Source organism: Artemia franciscana, chromosome 20, assembly GCF_032884065.1.
Source record: "Artemia franciscana chromosome 20, ASM3288406v1, whole genome shotgun sequence".
Classification (NCBI taxonomy): domain Eukaryota; kingdom Metazoa; phylum Arthropoda; class Branchiopoda; order Anostraca; family Artemiidae; genus Artemia; species Artemia franciscana.
The window spans coordinates 16,597,586-16,612,900 of record NC_088882.1 but is presented as its reverse complement, the minus strand read 5'-3'; the positions used below and the strand labels follow the sequence as shown (position 1 = coordinate 16,612,900).

General features: G+C 35.4%; 1 protein-coding gene across 1 annotated transcript in view; it reads right to left on the bottom strand.

Annotated features, from left to right (window-relative positions):
- Nucleotides 1-15,315, bottom strand: part of LOC136039807 (unconventional myosin-IXa-like) — a gene marked incomplete in the record, with an annotated part of 112,307 nt that overhangs the window by 19,620 nt on the left and 77,372 nt on the right. The window contains 3 exon segments of the mRNA XM_065723707.1: nt 1-42; nt 3,829-4,116; nt 8,314-8,552. Of these exon segments, the coding sequence (XP_065579779.1) occupies nt 1-42; nt 3,829-4,116; nt 8,314-8,552 (569 nt within the window).

Below are 15,315 nucleotides of genomic sequence, written 5' to 3'. Positions count from 1 at the left end.
TTCTGCACACAAATTCAGACATAAATGCTCCAACTGGGCAGGCTGAAATAGACGCAATAAAAAAACAATAATTCCAGGAAACAGATTGTTGTACAATGACCAGAAAAGTAACCTAGTAAAAAACAATTTAATTCAACCTCAGGCCACTAAAACAACCTCTTAGACTAACAATTTGCCCCTAGGAACAGCCCACAATCCCAAATAATTAAGCTGATCGCTTGAAATACTGAGATGGTAAAGGTTTTCAAATGATATCAAATAAAACTGAAAAAAATCGTAAAAAAATCGGAAATTTAATTATTTAATTACTCATATTTTGATTCCTTTCAAGTGTTTCGTATTAAAAAGTACAGTCGTTAAAAAAATTGAGTGTATTCCTTAAAAAAATCATAGAATTTTCGCAGAAGGAAATTACAAAATGCATGGGAAGATGTAGTTTTTTAAGGAAGGAGATATTATTTCATTTTGCATATTTTAATTCCTTTCAAGGATTTCGTATTAAAAAGTGCAGTCGTTCAAAGAATCAGAGTACATTCCTTAAAGAAAATTATAGAGCAATCACAGAAGGAAATTACAAAATGCATGGTAAAACGTAGTTTTCTAAGCAAGGAGATTTAAAAAAGGAGAAAGATGAAATTCAAACAGTTAGTCAATTTATAAGCTATAGACTTATTATATATTACGACGTTAATATGATATAATATATTGCATCGAACTAAAACCTGTTTTTATTAACATTATCATTTATTTGAAACCCGTACAAAACTAAATGATCGAGTAGAGCAAAAAAAGGAAAAGAAAAAAAAACTTACACAGCGAACAATAATAAACACTTATAAAGACTAAGATAATAGTGAAGATAACACTATTACTTCACAGGGAAAAGAGAAAAATTCACTTGAATTTATTTCTAACCCATCTTTTACAAAAAGAGGGCAAAACACCCTAAAGATGGACTAATAAAAAAAAAATTAGGTAAAATAAGCTATAAATAAATATAAATTAAATCAACACCAAGAGACAATCAAATAAATAATTTAGACCAAGGATGAGATACTATCGACATAGAAGAACTAAAATCATGTAGCCTTTTATCAATAACACATATAGGCGAAACTAGGCGGAATCTATTCATTAAATAACAATTTCTAGTCCAAGGAGGGTAACTGAGAAGGAATTTAGCATAACGAAAAAATACTCTACGGACAGATAGTTTCTGAGGTTCACTAAAAACTGCCAAACTGGAGAAAGGAGATGGGTACAACTAGGCTATTATAAATTTTTTTGAGATTTAATTTATCTATATGTTTAATATTAGATACAATTGAAGCATAAGCAGTTCTCAGTTTTTCCTTCAATTTTTCAGGGGATAATTTCACAGTTTCTTTCTTATTAAAAGTAGGGCCATTTCTATTTAAAACTGGAAGGTACAACAGCAGTTTTTTCTACATTGAAATGAATTATTGAAATAGAAAAATTTGGCTTAAGACTGGTTTAGCTTCACTGACCGGGTGCATAAAACTTATTTTAGTTCTACAGCAATAAAGGGATCAGCAATGTTATAGTTTCTAGGATAATTAAAATTACGAGTCCATGGCAAAAAAAATGTAGGATATATTTTGCACAGTGGAAAAAACAGAGATAAATATTGACTTGTCTGAATTAGTAAAATATTTCCAAAACTGGGTTTGCCGGTTGGAATTGTATAGAAAATAATAAAACAGAAAATTGGATGGTGTTAAGAGCCTAAAATAGACATCTTTAATTATTAGTTTGGATCGCAGTTGCTGTTATCGTTTAAATACTATTAAAATACATTGGAAGCCCCTACTCGATATTCGATGTGAGCAAGCGAAATCTTGTGTGTACAAGTTATTTTTCGGTGGCTCACTTAATCTTTCTGTTACATCAATGTTGACGGGCTTTTGGAGGATTTACTTCGAGTGATTCTCTCTTAAATGGAATTTACAGATGAAACTCTTAGAGGTTTAAGTTTATTTGGTCAGACCTACTTGTATCTTTTGAATGGATTTGAGTTGCAGGGAGAACTAGCTTAAATTTCCTTTTTTTACCTTTTTTCCAAAGAAATTTTTTCACATTACCGTGAAATACTTACAGAGGAGGCAGCTATGTCTGAAATTATCTCAAAGATGTGGAGGGAAGGGAGTTGGTGTTTATAGACTTTAATTCCCTCTTGTTCTTATCAGTTGATGGTCTCTAAAAGTTAACGCAAGCTAGATTGTATCGTTACCAATTTTAAACGTAAATTTTAAAACTGAACTTGTCTCAACTTGCTTATAAAATTGTCTTGTAATAACAAAGTCGTAGTTATAAAACTACAAGAGAAAGTTCTATTATTATAATTACTAAACTTTCGCCTCTATTGGCTATATATACTTCTTTTTTTAAAGATAAATTCATTTTATTAATACGTGGCAGTTCCTTTGACACATAGAAATGCAGAAATGAAATGAATGAAATGAATGAAATGAAATAGAAACGACTCATGGAATGCAGCAAAAAATGAACTTTATGCTCATTCAAATTTGTATGTCGTTATTTTATTTTTAATTTAAAAATCTCTAATATTATATTCAGGTTCATTAGATTAGTACCAAACTCATAGTCTGTATTGACCAAACATGCTTTCATTTGACTGATGATTAAGAATATTTTTTGATTTGGCAGCATATATTAATAAATACTTACGATAGGCAGGAAAAAAATTAAAATAAAGGGTTTCACAGTAAAACATATTCACAATTTATATATCTGAATTTATGGTATTGAAAATCTCAGTAATCCTTAATTTAAGGTAAAATCGCAGTTGTTCAATAACGATTTAAAAACCTTCCAAGTTATTACAAAGAGGGAATTAGTTCCGCTCAATTAAGCTAAAACACAGGTGTGCAAATCCAGGTTTTTGTGTAAATGATAGGCTTTAGCAAAGAACATCTGATAGGGTAGGGATAGGCGGAGGAAGGGAAGGGAGCCTACGGCATATATATTTAGACTTGCATTTAGGGCGTACTTTGCTATGTGCCAGGGGGGCAACTGTCCCTCTCAGATCTCGTTTTGCCATCGGGTACTCGTGTATTATAGTGGAAAAATTTAAGTTCTTGATTTAAGTAGAACCTGTTTCTCTGACGCTCAATTCTGATAGAGTATCACAAAATATGATGAGAATACAATATTTCAGAAACACATTTGGGTGATATATTTGCACATTAGGGGGAGAGGGGATGAAGGATAGTGGGTCTGCATGCAAGATGTGTTAAGTACAATTATTCTGCATATTATATAGTAAGAATCGTTTTCTAACTTCACACTGTTCAAATAGCATTTTTCTGTTCAGAGCATTTTATGAGGTCAGCCGACAGAAATTTAATATCTGAACCTTTTGTACAATCCAGTGAAAAGAACATTAAAATAAAGAATAACCCTGGTTCCCACTGCTGCGTCAATCCCGACACGATTTTTTTTTGCGGAACAAACGAACGACAGAATCGGATGGAGGTTTACAAAGAAACGTAGACTTTTGTGTCACTGCGACAAACTCTAGAAGAATTCAAATTAGCCAAAATTAGCTTTTAAATCAGCTCCATGACTTTGGTTATGATTTTTTTTTTTCTAAATCAGAACAACGCATGCGATTTGTCGTAAAAGTTGAAATTATTCAACGCATCCGACATGGCAGCAAAACGGATGGTTTTGCGTCGTTTGTCGCACGATTTGTATCATTTTTCGCATGTCGCAGGATTTTACACGAAATCGCAGCAGTGGGAACCAGGGGTCAGGCGTTGAATCCTTAAAAGAGCTGAACAATACCTTTGCATCTTCGAAACCAAACATGTCCAAAATTCCTATAAAGCCATCTGTGGCGTGTCGAACAGCATGATTTAAAACAGCCATCGATCTACTCGACTTTGAACCTGCAGTACCAACGGTAGAGGCATGTTGACTAGCTATTTCCATTTGGTTGTGAACTGAATCGTTTGAATCCGAAGATAAGGTACCTGACATCGGAACCCGCTTTAGAGAATTGGCACGTCGGACAATAGTTGCCACGGTCCGGCAATATAATGCTTTAGCAAGCGCGTCTCGTGTCACTCGTGACTGTAAGACAGATAGAAATTGGTTGTATTTTTTAAACATAAACTCTTAGACGAGATAATTTTATTAAGAGAAAAAATTAAATATAAAGGGGTTTTAAACAAATTTCCGCCATTACGAAGAGTCATCCAGGAAGACTTTTTTCTAAAAAATACTTTTAAAAGAAAACTAGAGTGCGATACTAAAACCCAAAAGGAGCAGAAATTGAGTGACATAATAAACGAATTTTAAAATGAAGCACAATTTAAAAAAGAAAAGTAATCATAATGAATGATTATATAAAGTTTAAAACAAACAGGAATTAAAAGAACAATCAGGGTTAACTAAAAAAGAACAAAAATTGACATAAAAAGAAAGGATAAAAATAATAAAATGTGACTTGCACCTCCTAAATCCTAAGAAACATCATGCTTTAGTTTTCACGTCAAGGTCCATTAATGACTTCAAAAAAGAAAATTAACTGCATTTTTACTTGTAAATCATAAAACAAAAATAAAATTATTTAGTAAAAATTTCACCGGGGTTTTAAAAGAACCTTGTTGTGGAGTTTTAAAAACAACTCTTTACCATCATAAAGATTCATCCTAGAGTCAAAATATATGAAAACAAAGTTTTCCTTACGAAAGTAAATAAGGAAGTTTAAGCTTAAGATGAACACAAACTATTTCTTCGCAGATTATCCCGTTGAATATTATTCTATATTTATAGCATTGTAAAAGCTAGCACTTCCGTTCAAACGAGCCCTCTAACAATATTCTACAACCACTGGTTTGGTACAATCCCCCCTCCCCACCTGGGGAAAAAATAAAAACAAAGAGACGCACCAGTACCACCCATGGAAAAAACGATTATCCTCATTGTTTAATGCTGGGACTGCAAGTTTTCAGTTTAGGTTTTCCGACAATGGTAATTCCAGTATTACACTTTCCATTTTGATCCATTGCCATTTTTGAGGAGCCTCAAATTCTTTTTAAGAATACAAGAAAATTTATTTTGGACATTATACTTTCCGTATTAAGTCAGACCTGCATAATAGTTTTCATCCTGAATCACTTTTAAAGAAAAAAAATTTCTCATCATACATTCTTTTTTCGAAATATAATCTTGAACTTTCGGTTACTATAGGCTGTGGTTTGCTGTTTAATTGGTTGCAGCAATTTCTGCAACTAGGACAAGATATTGCTTTTCATAGAGAGGACGCAGCATTTTTTTCAAATCCAATATCTATTGGAACATATTATCAAACAGTTCGTGGTAACGAACTGTAGTAAGGAGCGACCCGGCTCAATAGTAACAAAAACTCTAAAAAATGGAATTTTGATACCAATACCTACATCAAAAGAATCGCATTTTAACACTGATTTTAAATATATAAGTTTCATAAGGTTTAGTCTTACCCATCAAAAGTTACGAGCCTAAGAAAATCTGCGTTATTTTAGAAAATAGGGGGAAACGCCCCCTAGAAGTTATAGAATCTTAACGAAATTACATCATCAGATTCAGCGTATCAGAGAACCCTACTGTAGAAGTTTCAAGCTCGTATCTACAAAAATGTGGAATTTTGTATTTTTTTTTTACAGAAGGCAGATCACGGATGCGTGTTTATTTGTTTTTTTGTTTTTTTTTTTGTTTTTTTTCCCCCAGGGGTTATTGTATCGACCCAGTTGTCCTAGAATGTTGCAAGAGGGCTCATTCTAACGGAAATGAAAAGTTCTAGTGCCCTTTTTAAGTGACCAAAAAATTGGAGGGCACCTACGCCCCCTCCCAGGCCAATTATTTTACCAAAATCAACGGACCAAAATTCTGAGATAGCCATTTTATTCAGCGTAGTCGAAAAACCTTATAACTATGTCTTTGGGGACGACTTACTCCCCACAGTCCCCGTGGGAGGGGTAACAAGTTACAAACTTTGACCTGTGCTTACATATAGTAATGGTTATTGGGAAATGTACATGTGTTTTCAGGAAGATTTTTTTGGTTGGGGGAGGGGTTGAGAAGAGGGGGATATGCTGGGGGAACTTTCCATCGATAATTTGTCATGGGGGAAGAAAATCTCCATGAAGGGAGCGCAGGATTTACTAGCATTATTAAAAAAAAACAATGAAAAAATAAATATGAAAACGTTCTTTCAGCTGGAAGTAAGGAACAGCATTAAAACTTAAAACAAACAGAAATCATTAACCATATGAGGGGCTCCCCTCCTCCTAATACCTCGCTCTTTACGCTAAAGCATTTTTAGTAATTTCAACTATCTATTCTACGGCTTTTGTGATTCTGGGGTCATTCTTAATGAATTGGGACAAAATTTAAGCTTTAGTGTAAAGAGCGAGGATCTGACAAGGGGGCGAGCCCCCTCATATATGTAATAAAAATATGAGAATACAAAGTTATTTACGTAAGCTAATTTATAAGTTACGTAAATCTTTTACTAATGAAAATATTCGTAAGAAATTAAAAGTTCTAGTTGCCCTTTTAATTAACCAAAAAAGGTTAATTAACCAAAAAAATTAACCAAAAAGAGGCTGCTTCCTCATGAACGCCCCGCTCTTTACGCTAAAGTTTTTTACTGTTTTAAAAAGAAGAATTGAGAGAAAGAGTCAAACTTTAGCGTAAAGAGCGGTTTTGTTGTCTGGGCTCATCATGAGGAAGCAGCCTCTTTCATATACGAAGTAATTTCTGTTCGTTTTAAGTTTTAATGTCGCTCCTTACTTTCAGTTAAAAAAACTTGTTTTTTTATTTAATATTAAATCAGACATGAAACGGATATTTTAGCAAGTTTTTTGAATTCGCAATATTCATTCGAGCAACAGGTATTGCAATGCCTCTGGTTCCTCCTATTTTAACAATTTCTCTGACCAATAGCATTTCATTAAAAAATTTTATCCTGGTTTAGAAGTAACATGCTTATTTTCATTTCTTAATTCACTGCAGACTTCAAGATGCTGGCATCATTTAAGTGAAAAACTAATATAGACATTATACTAACTCGATTATACTAAAATATCATATGTAACTATTAATAATACATCTTGGCCAAATGGTATGTTTGTTTAGTCCTGGGTTATTTTGTGATATGTATTTTGTGAAATAACAGTCTGAAGTCTGATTATTTTAGAATGTTGGCAGTTAAGTAGTTCCAATAGTTAAACTAAACTATATAAACGCATAAATATAAAAATAAATATATATGAATAATATTAGTATAAAAATACATATGTGTTACTGTGAATGTCCGATATTCCTGAATGTCAGCATTCACTGGTCAATGTCTAAAAACATACCTTTTTTTCTCCTTGGATTGAGTCATCGTTGTCAGTCAACCTTTTGAGTTTAATTCAAGGTTTGATGATGACAGATTAGGTTAGGTTAGATCAGGTTTGGTAGGCTAGGTTAGGTTAAGTTAGTTTTTTGAGCACATTTCTGATACTTATAACCAAATTTAACCAAACCTAGCCAAACCTAACTTTAAATTTTACCGTCATAGCTTGCGTAAGACTGAAATAGCTGACTCGTAAGGCTAATTGAATCCAAGCAGAGTAAAAAAGGAATTCCGGACACTCACCGAAGAATGTCGACATTAACCAGTTTTCGGGCATTCACGGTAACATATATATATATATATATATATATATATATATATATATATATATATATATATATATATATATATATATATATATATATATATATATATATATATATATATATATATATATATATATATATATATATATATATATATATATACAACACGAAAAACACAGTTTTACAGGTGTTTAAAAGTCTCATGATAAATCAGACATAATCATCTGGTCAGCAAGAAAACTTTTTCATCAAATATGGTACATAGATTTTACGACACTTTTTAAAACAAATATAAAAAAACAAATTAAATATGAAATTTATGGCAAACTGTCGAGTATTTTAAATTTTATATGAAGCGTTAAAGTGGAATATAAGGTGAATAGTATAAATCCACAATGGTGGTTTTAATTGTAATTTTTGTATTGGGTGGTTTAAGTAAACACTGAATATGTTTAATTCGAAATTAAATGACAAACAAGATATCTAGAAAGCAAGGTTATGCTGCTAATTCAAGAATTATAGTATCACTTTTCGTATCACTACGCTCATTTTCTTTGATTTTCTGGATTTAATAATGTTAACATCCACGATGTCATTTAAAATAAAGTGACTTACCATATTGGCATCGCACATTGACTTGACCAGCTGCCCTCTCACGGAATGAGTTCGGGTTGTAAGCCCCCTGAACAGAAGATCAGACCCAATTCCCAAAAGTGAAGCAACTGACTGTATTTCTGGATCACTAGAAGAACAACCAGAGTCACTAGTTCGGTGCTCGGAGAATCGAATATTTCCGAGTAAAAGAACCACTGCCAGCACTCTTAACACATCTTGGGATGGAATTCCGAGGACGCCTGAAATGCTCTTCTGTCAATGTTTGTTTTAGAAGTTCAAAGCAGTTAGTTAGCCAATATGATCATGCTTTTTATAATTGGAAGTATCCAAATCTCTAGATAAAATCTGTTTATTTTATACATACTAATATAGTCAGAGCGCCAGATTCTGTATCTCGCTTATTTCGATTAGTACCCATGCCGGAAGGTACAAAAATATTAAGGGTGGATCCCATGGTAGTCGACCATGCTGAAAACGAATATCGTAGGGCGCATGTTCGCCATTGCGGTGTTTCGGAAATATAGGCCAAAAACACCAAATTTTACCTATAATGGGGTTCGATGATTCTAATTTTTTTTTACAGATAAGATTGGTCGAATCCAGTGTACCCTTACATCAATAGAAAGAAGAGACTTGTGGCTACATGAATATGATTTTTATTTGTAAAAAAAAATAAAAAATTAGTACACTTTTCACTGCAGTTTTAAAAAAGTCAGATTTTTGTCAACAAATTTCTAACAGAAAAGCTAAAAACTCGAAATTTTTTCAAGATAAAGTATTTTTTTTTTATATTAAAAAAGAAAACCCGTTTAATTCCAAAGACACTGAGCTAAGAAAAAAGTTTAAATTATTATATCTGGGGGGTCTGCAACTTTTTTAGCGAGTGTACCCGATAATGTGAATTTTGTTTAGTAACCAGCTACCTAGCTATCAATAACACGCTACCCGCTACCTAGCGGGGAGTTGATTGATAAGCTAAGCAGAAGAAATTAATAAGCAGAAGATGAAAAAGAAAAGTGAGTCAGGTAGGCCAAGATAAAAAAAAAACAGTTACTTCAGGTTGATTCAACATGTGATTCTGACGCAAATACCGATTTGCTGATGGATGATATTGAAGAACATGATACAAATTTGGAAGATCAAAAAATAATCTTTAAAGAAATAGAATTTTTAAAATCACTTTTGGTGTTGTAAAGGTGGCTGGAAAAATGAGTGTAATTATTTTTGCAGAAGTAAGAGACTTAATGAAAGTAATTTACAAAATTAAATATCACAAGAAACTAGGTGATACTGACTAGTTTAGATTTATAAGGACTGATAAAAAGGCATATTACATTGATCAATCAGATTTAGTATTGGAACTTCCAGTTCTAGTGAAAATGCTTGTCAAATGGAACATCTGTGATTTGAAATTGATTTGTCAATATTTAATCTAATATCTTGCTTTTCCTTCATGAAGCACCAAACAACCATGCAACAGTCGAAAAATCTCTGCGAACGTTCACGGCGATAAGTAAAGCTGTCGGATGTGAGACACGGTGGTCAAGCAAGATCTCTTCATTTATCAGCTAGCACAGGGAGTGAAAAGTAAATACCCGGCTTCCACCTCCTGCTCAACTAACTCAAGGCAGTTGGTAAGACAATGGACAGCTCCGGACTCAAAGAGATTATAGTACGGGCAAAGCCGCTGCTACCTGGTACATGCGAAAAGGCATTTCAAGGGAAAGGCTACTACCAAGATATCAGTGCCTACTGCATACTCTACGAGGTCTTGCTAGCCCTCTACTGGGAGTCCTTGGAAGAGTATTACTCCGAAGCACAAGAAGACTTATCCCGTCTGGAACAGCTGGGTAGTGCCATTAAGTTATTCAGGACTTCATTGGCAAACGGTGCTAACGCGCGAATTGCACTTCAGAAGGCAAACTATACCTTAATCACTTTGGCTCCCATAATGAATGCCTTCGAAACCCTTCGAAATGCGTCACCCACGTTTGCTTTCTGGTGGTAGTTCTTAGAAATACTGGAAATAGCGATGCAATTCAATCATGCTGAACGAGACTGTGACTGGGAGTCTCATTTGACAACAACTGCTCGGATGTTGCCATACTTGGTGGTGGCTGACCATCCTCAGTACACAAGATGTCTCATACAGTACCTATATGACATGCGAAGTTTACCATAAACCTTTCCTGATGTACACAGAAGGCTCATGAAAGGATACTCCGCAGTGAAGAGAACGCATACCAGGTTTACGGCCACCTGTTTCGATCAGATACTGGAATGTACAGTGAACAGGGATGCAAAGACGACGGCCAGAATAATAGGAGAATAAATGGATAAGAGACAGACTGAAGCTTGGATTCTTACCTTACCGATTTCCGCTGCCATCAGCAATGGTTTCCTGTAAGTATTCAACTTATCCACAGAGACATTGAAATATCACGAAGACAATCAGTCGACGACGACGGGATTACAACTTTCACGAGATAGAGTTCGAGACATTTTCACTACATGTGGCAATCCGTTCAGCAGAGTGGACTTCGACCTAGTGAATATTGTTACGTCAGAAGTCGTGGACGATGAGAAGATTGTTTCTGATATTACTTGCGCAGCCACAAAAGGAAAAGAGGTAGTTGAGGACTTTCTGTGCAACAGGAAAGACGATGTGAAAAAGGTTGTACTCCGAACTTTCCCTTCAGAGGAAAAAACTCAGAAAGTGAATGGTGTCCCTAAAACCGATCTCCTGAGCTCTGAAGTAACAGCCTTGAAGAGAATCATTACTGCTCAATTGAGCTACGGCGAAGAAAAGGAGAAAGTCGTTGCAAAGATCCTCACAAAAGATATTCTTCTTTTCCCTCCATCCATTTTTGAACATCTTCCGCAACAATCAACCAAGACATCCTCTGGCTGAAAAATTAGGGCGGGAAACAAAGCTGTGCTGTTGAACTGGCTAAGAAAAAAAGGAGGACTTTCATCTTGGCTGGCCACTGTGAAATCCAAAGAAACAACATCAGCTACAGTACATATCATTGACCTAATGTCCAAGATAAGGTCATATCGGCCTGCCAGGTTTGAAACAGTCAAATCCTTCGCGGAAAGATTGCTTCTATCATTGCTGAATTATCTTCCAGTGGGTATTCCTGAAGTCCACATTGTCGCAAATCGGTACGACGGGCTGTTTGGGAAGCTTACAGACACCGGAGATTTGATCTCCTTGAAATCAGCATGCTGACTCGGACGAGGGAAAGGGAAAAACCTCCAGATTTCCGCTCTTAGCACAATTGAAGAATGGGATGCCGTACTTGTAAGCTCAGCGTCTAAAAGCCGGCTCCTCGAAATTTTGTATGAAACCTGGGAGCAGATGAGTGATCAGCTTCCGAACGCACTCAACATTTTTCTCTCAGGTGGGTTCTAGGAGAGATTCAAAGTGTCTCTGGTCAAGCGTGGCTGCTGTCCAACTTTACCAGAACACTGTTACTACGAGGAATGCTTGACCTCCAGCCACGAAGAGGCTGACCAACGCCTTATGACACATGTCAAGTACGCTAACCGTTACGCTTGTAGCATCGTAGCATCGTTTTGCATGCCAACGACACAGACGTGGCAGTAGCCTGTGTTCATTTTTTTGAAGAGCTTCAAACTGAAGGACTGAGCGAACTTTTCTTGAAGTTCCCGACTTACATTATCCCAGTACACGAGCCGGCGGATGGAGTCCACTTGTCCAAAGAGGAGCAGATTATGTTACCGTTCGTGCACTGTCTGCCAGGTTGTGACACAAGGAATTTTATCTTCGGCGCTGGGAAAGCTTCTTTCTTAAACACCGCGGTGTCTCCGACTTTTGCCTCAAAAATGGTGTCTGTGACGGAGCAGATCAAGGATGCAGAAGGAAAGCTTTCAGTCGACGCGTTTAGAGAATTTTACGACCTATCCATATCCCTGGTCATTGTAAACAATACGGTAAACAGGCCGGATTCAATTCACTGGCCAGTGTAAGGGCTTGCATTCGGTGCCAGAAACAAGATGTGAAAAGACTTCCATCTTCTGACAACACCTTCGAGCCATGCATACGAAGAGCCATATTCGCTACATGGATAATCTTGTCATCAGTACAGGCTCGGCCGAGCATTCCAGATCCACTTCTCCTTGGATGGAAGATGGCTGAAGGGGGAGTAGATGCGGTCGTCTCAAACTGTAAAGAAGCATCAAGCCTGGAATATTACTGCAGATGCAAAAGTGGAAGATGCAGGAAAGACTGTAGCTGCTCAAAAATGAAAGGATGCTGCAGCTTATGCTCCTGCCGCGGAACGAGGAGGGCATGCAGAAAGTCTGACCTTGCCCCATCTGAATTCTCGGAAGAAGAAAATGAGGAATATTTGTGAAAATTTTATTTGATACCTTTTACTTTTAATTACAACAGGTCCCTAATCAGTTACTATTACCCAATTTTACGGGCAGGCCGAGTAAGACAACTCCAATGCGCCGACTGAATCCGTCTGTGAAGCAGAATTCTTTTATGTAGTAAATAGCTCAGTCGTATTACTGGCAAATCAGGTCCCAAAAAGGTAATTGCAGACGCCTTAGTACACCAGAAAACAAATTCGTCCATTCTAAAAAAAAAAAAAAAAACAAACTTTTTTTAGTCAACACTTTTCAAACCTATTTTTATTTTTAAGTAAAAGTTACAAATTTTAAACGAAAAAGTTTGAAGTATTCCTACCCTTTGAAGAAAAAAAAAAATATTAGCCTATGTCCCTTTTCACGATACGGCTAGTGATCATTTCAGTGACACTACAAAAAAAAAAATCGCAGACCTTTTAAAAATAAAAATAGTATATATGTTTTTAGCTCAAATTGTACGGAATTGAATGCAATTTTTTTTCGAATATGAAAAAAAAATTGTTACCTTGAAGAAATTTCGATTTTTTAGCTTTTCTTTGAGATATTTGTTGAATTTTACAGCACTTATTTTGAAACTGCAGTAAATAGAGAAAAAAATGGTGTTTTTTTTTCAATTTAAAAATCATATTCTTGTAGATCTAGATCTCTTCTTTCGATTGAAATAACATTACGCCAGATTGCTCATCCCAATAAGTCGCAAAAAAATCCTGAATCGTCACACTTAGTTATAGGCAAAATTTGGCGTTTTGGCCTATATCTCAGAAACGCCCCAACGGCGAACATGCGCCCTACGATATTCGTTTTCAGCATGGTCGACTACCCTAGGATCCGTCCTCAGCATTTTTGTACCTTCCAGCATGGGTGGGTGAACGATACAAAATCTGGCGCTCTGACTATGTATCCCTTTTCAGTTAAAATTGAATTATAAATTGAAAAATTAGCTCGGAATAAAGAGCATACTACTACTTATCTTAGGATATGGGCTCGAATCCAACGATGGACTTTTTGTCTTTAGTCAAAAGTAAAATACTGAAAATGTATCCCTTTTCAGTTAAACGTTGCAATTATAGATAGAAAAAAAAAATCATTTATCTGACCATTCTACACACCACACATTCTACACAAGGGTAAAGAACTCGTTTAAAGAGGAAGGGAGGGGGTCTTTTCTCTTTGTAAATGGATATTCTCATAATTTACAGGTAAACCTTACAGGGAGAGTTGTTCTGTAGGAAGATAGGGAGTCTAGGTGATCTCAAACTTTGTTCTAGGGATGGGGGACAAACATTTTCTCCGATCCTCAAAAGCGAGTACACGGCACATTTTTTTTCTGCTTTTTATGTCTGCTTCAAACAGGTTACACGGTTGGTTTTGAAATACATAACTCTGGTTTTAAAAAGTGGCGTTTATTTAGGAAAAATAAATTGCATCAACTTCTCAACAGTGAAAACCAGTAAAATTTAGGTACAAAAGTTAGTCTAACCAGTAAAAACCAGTAAAAACTAGGCACAAAAAATTAGTTTAGTCAATTATGAATAAGCTAGCATAGTTTAAGATTAGATTGAGAAACGGCTTAAGCTAGCATAGCCTTTGCCCTAAAGTAGGTTCCTGTCTTTTAATGAGAATATTTGTTCTAAAATCAAAATTATTAAGTATGTCTAATTCCGACTTTGGTCTTTCTTGGCCTGTCCTCTTTACGAATAGTCTGAAAACTCGATCCATGGCTTCCTGGATGCATGTTAGCGTTGTTTCCTGCTTTTTTTCTTGTTTTTTCTAGTTATTGTAATACTGACTGTTCTGACGCCAGAATCATCGGCCTATTCATGCTAGAAAGATGGAAATTTCAAAGAATAATCTAAGACCAATGAAAAGAATTTTTTTTTTAATTACCAAAAATTGAGTCACTAAAAAATCTGAAAAATCCACTTAGGATGACGGAAACCGAGGACAAAGTTCCCAGCCGTAGCTAGCAGCGAAGAGATCGATGAAGGTCGATAAAATTGTAAGGGTTGAAATTCCCAGTACCTAGTCCTGAGTCTTTTTGCAAAGGGGTTAACGCCAAAGCAATAATTCCTAAAATTTCCACTTGTAACTTCATTTTAATGATTCATGTTCAATCATTTAGGACTATTCACTAAATTATCTCAGAATAATTACCATGGATCAAAAGAAGTTCAACATGTCGATTTATATGTGACGCTACACAGTTAGAAGATATTTCTATTTGAGGCGCCCTTTTACACAGCCTTTGGGTTATTTTGATTTCAAAAAGGTAAAATTTTTCGTCGCTTAATTTCAAAGCCTCTGTTTTCAAATAAACTAACTTTATAACTTTGCACCATTGCCCCTCGGGTTGTGCTCATTATTTTGTCTTTGGAGGCATTTCTAGACTTTAGTTCGATGGCATTTGTGGCTATGAGAGGCATTAGAAGGGTAGTTGGGAACTCACTAATCTGCACCGTCCCTCACTAGGGTGCTAGAGCTAACAGTTTGTAAGTGAATTTGAATTTATGTCTAGTAATAAAGTTTAACCAATATTTTGGGGAACTAAACAGATTGCTTCAAATACTGCCTTTTTGAAACTAGACAGAAGAAAATAGACAAAAA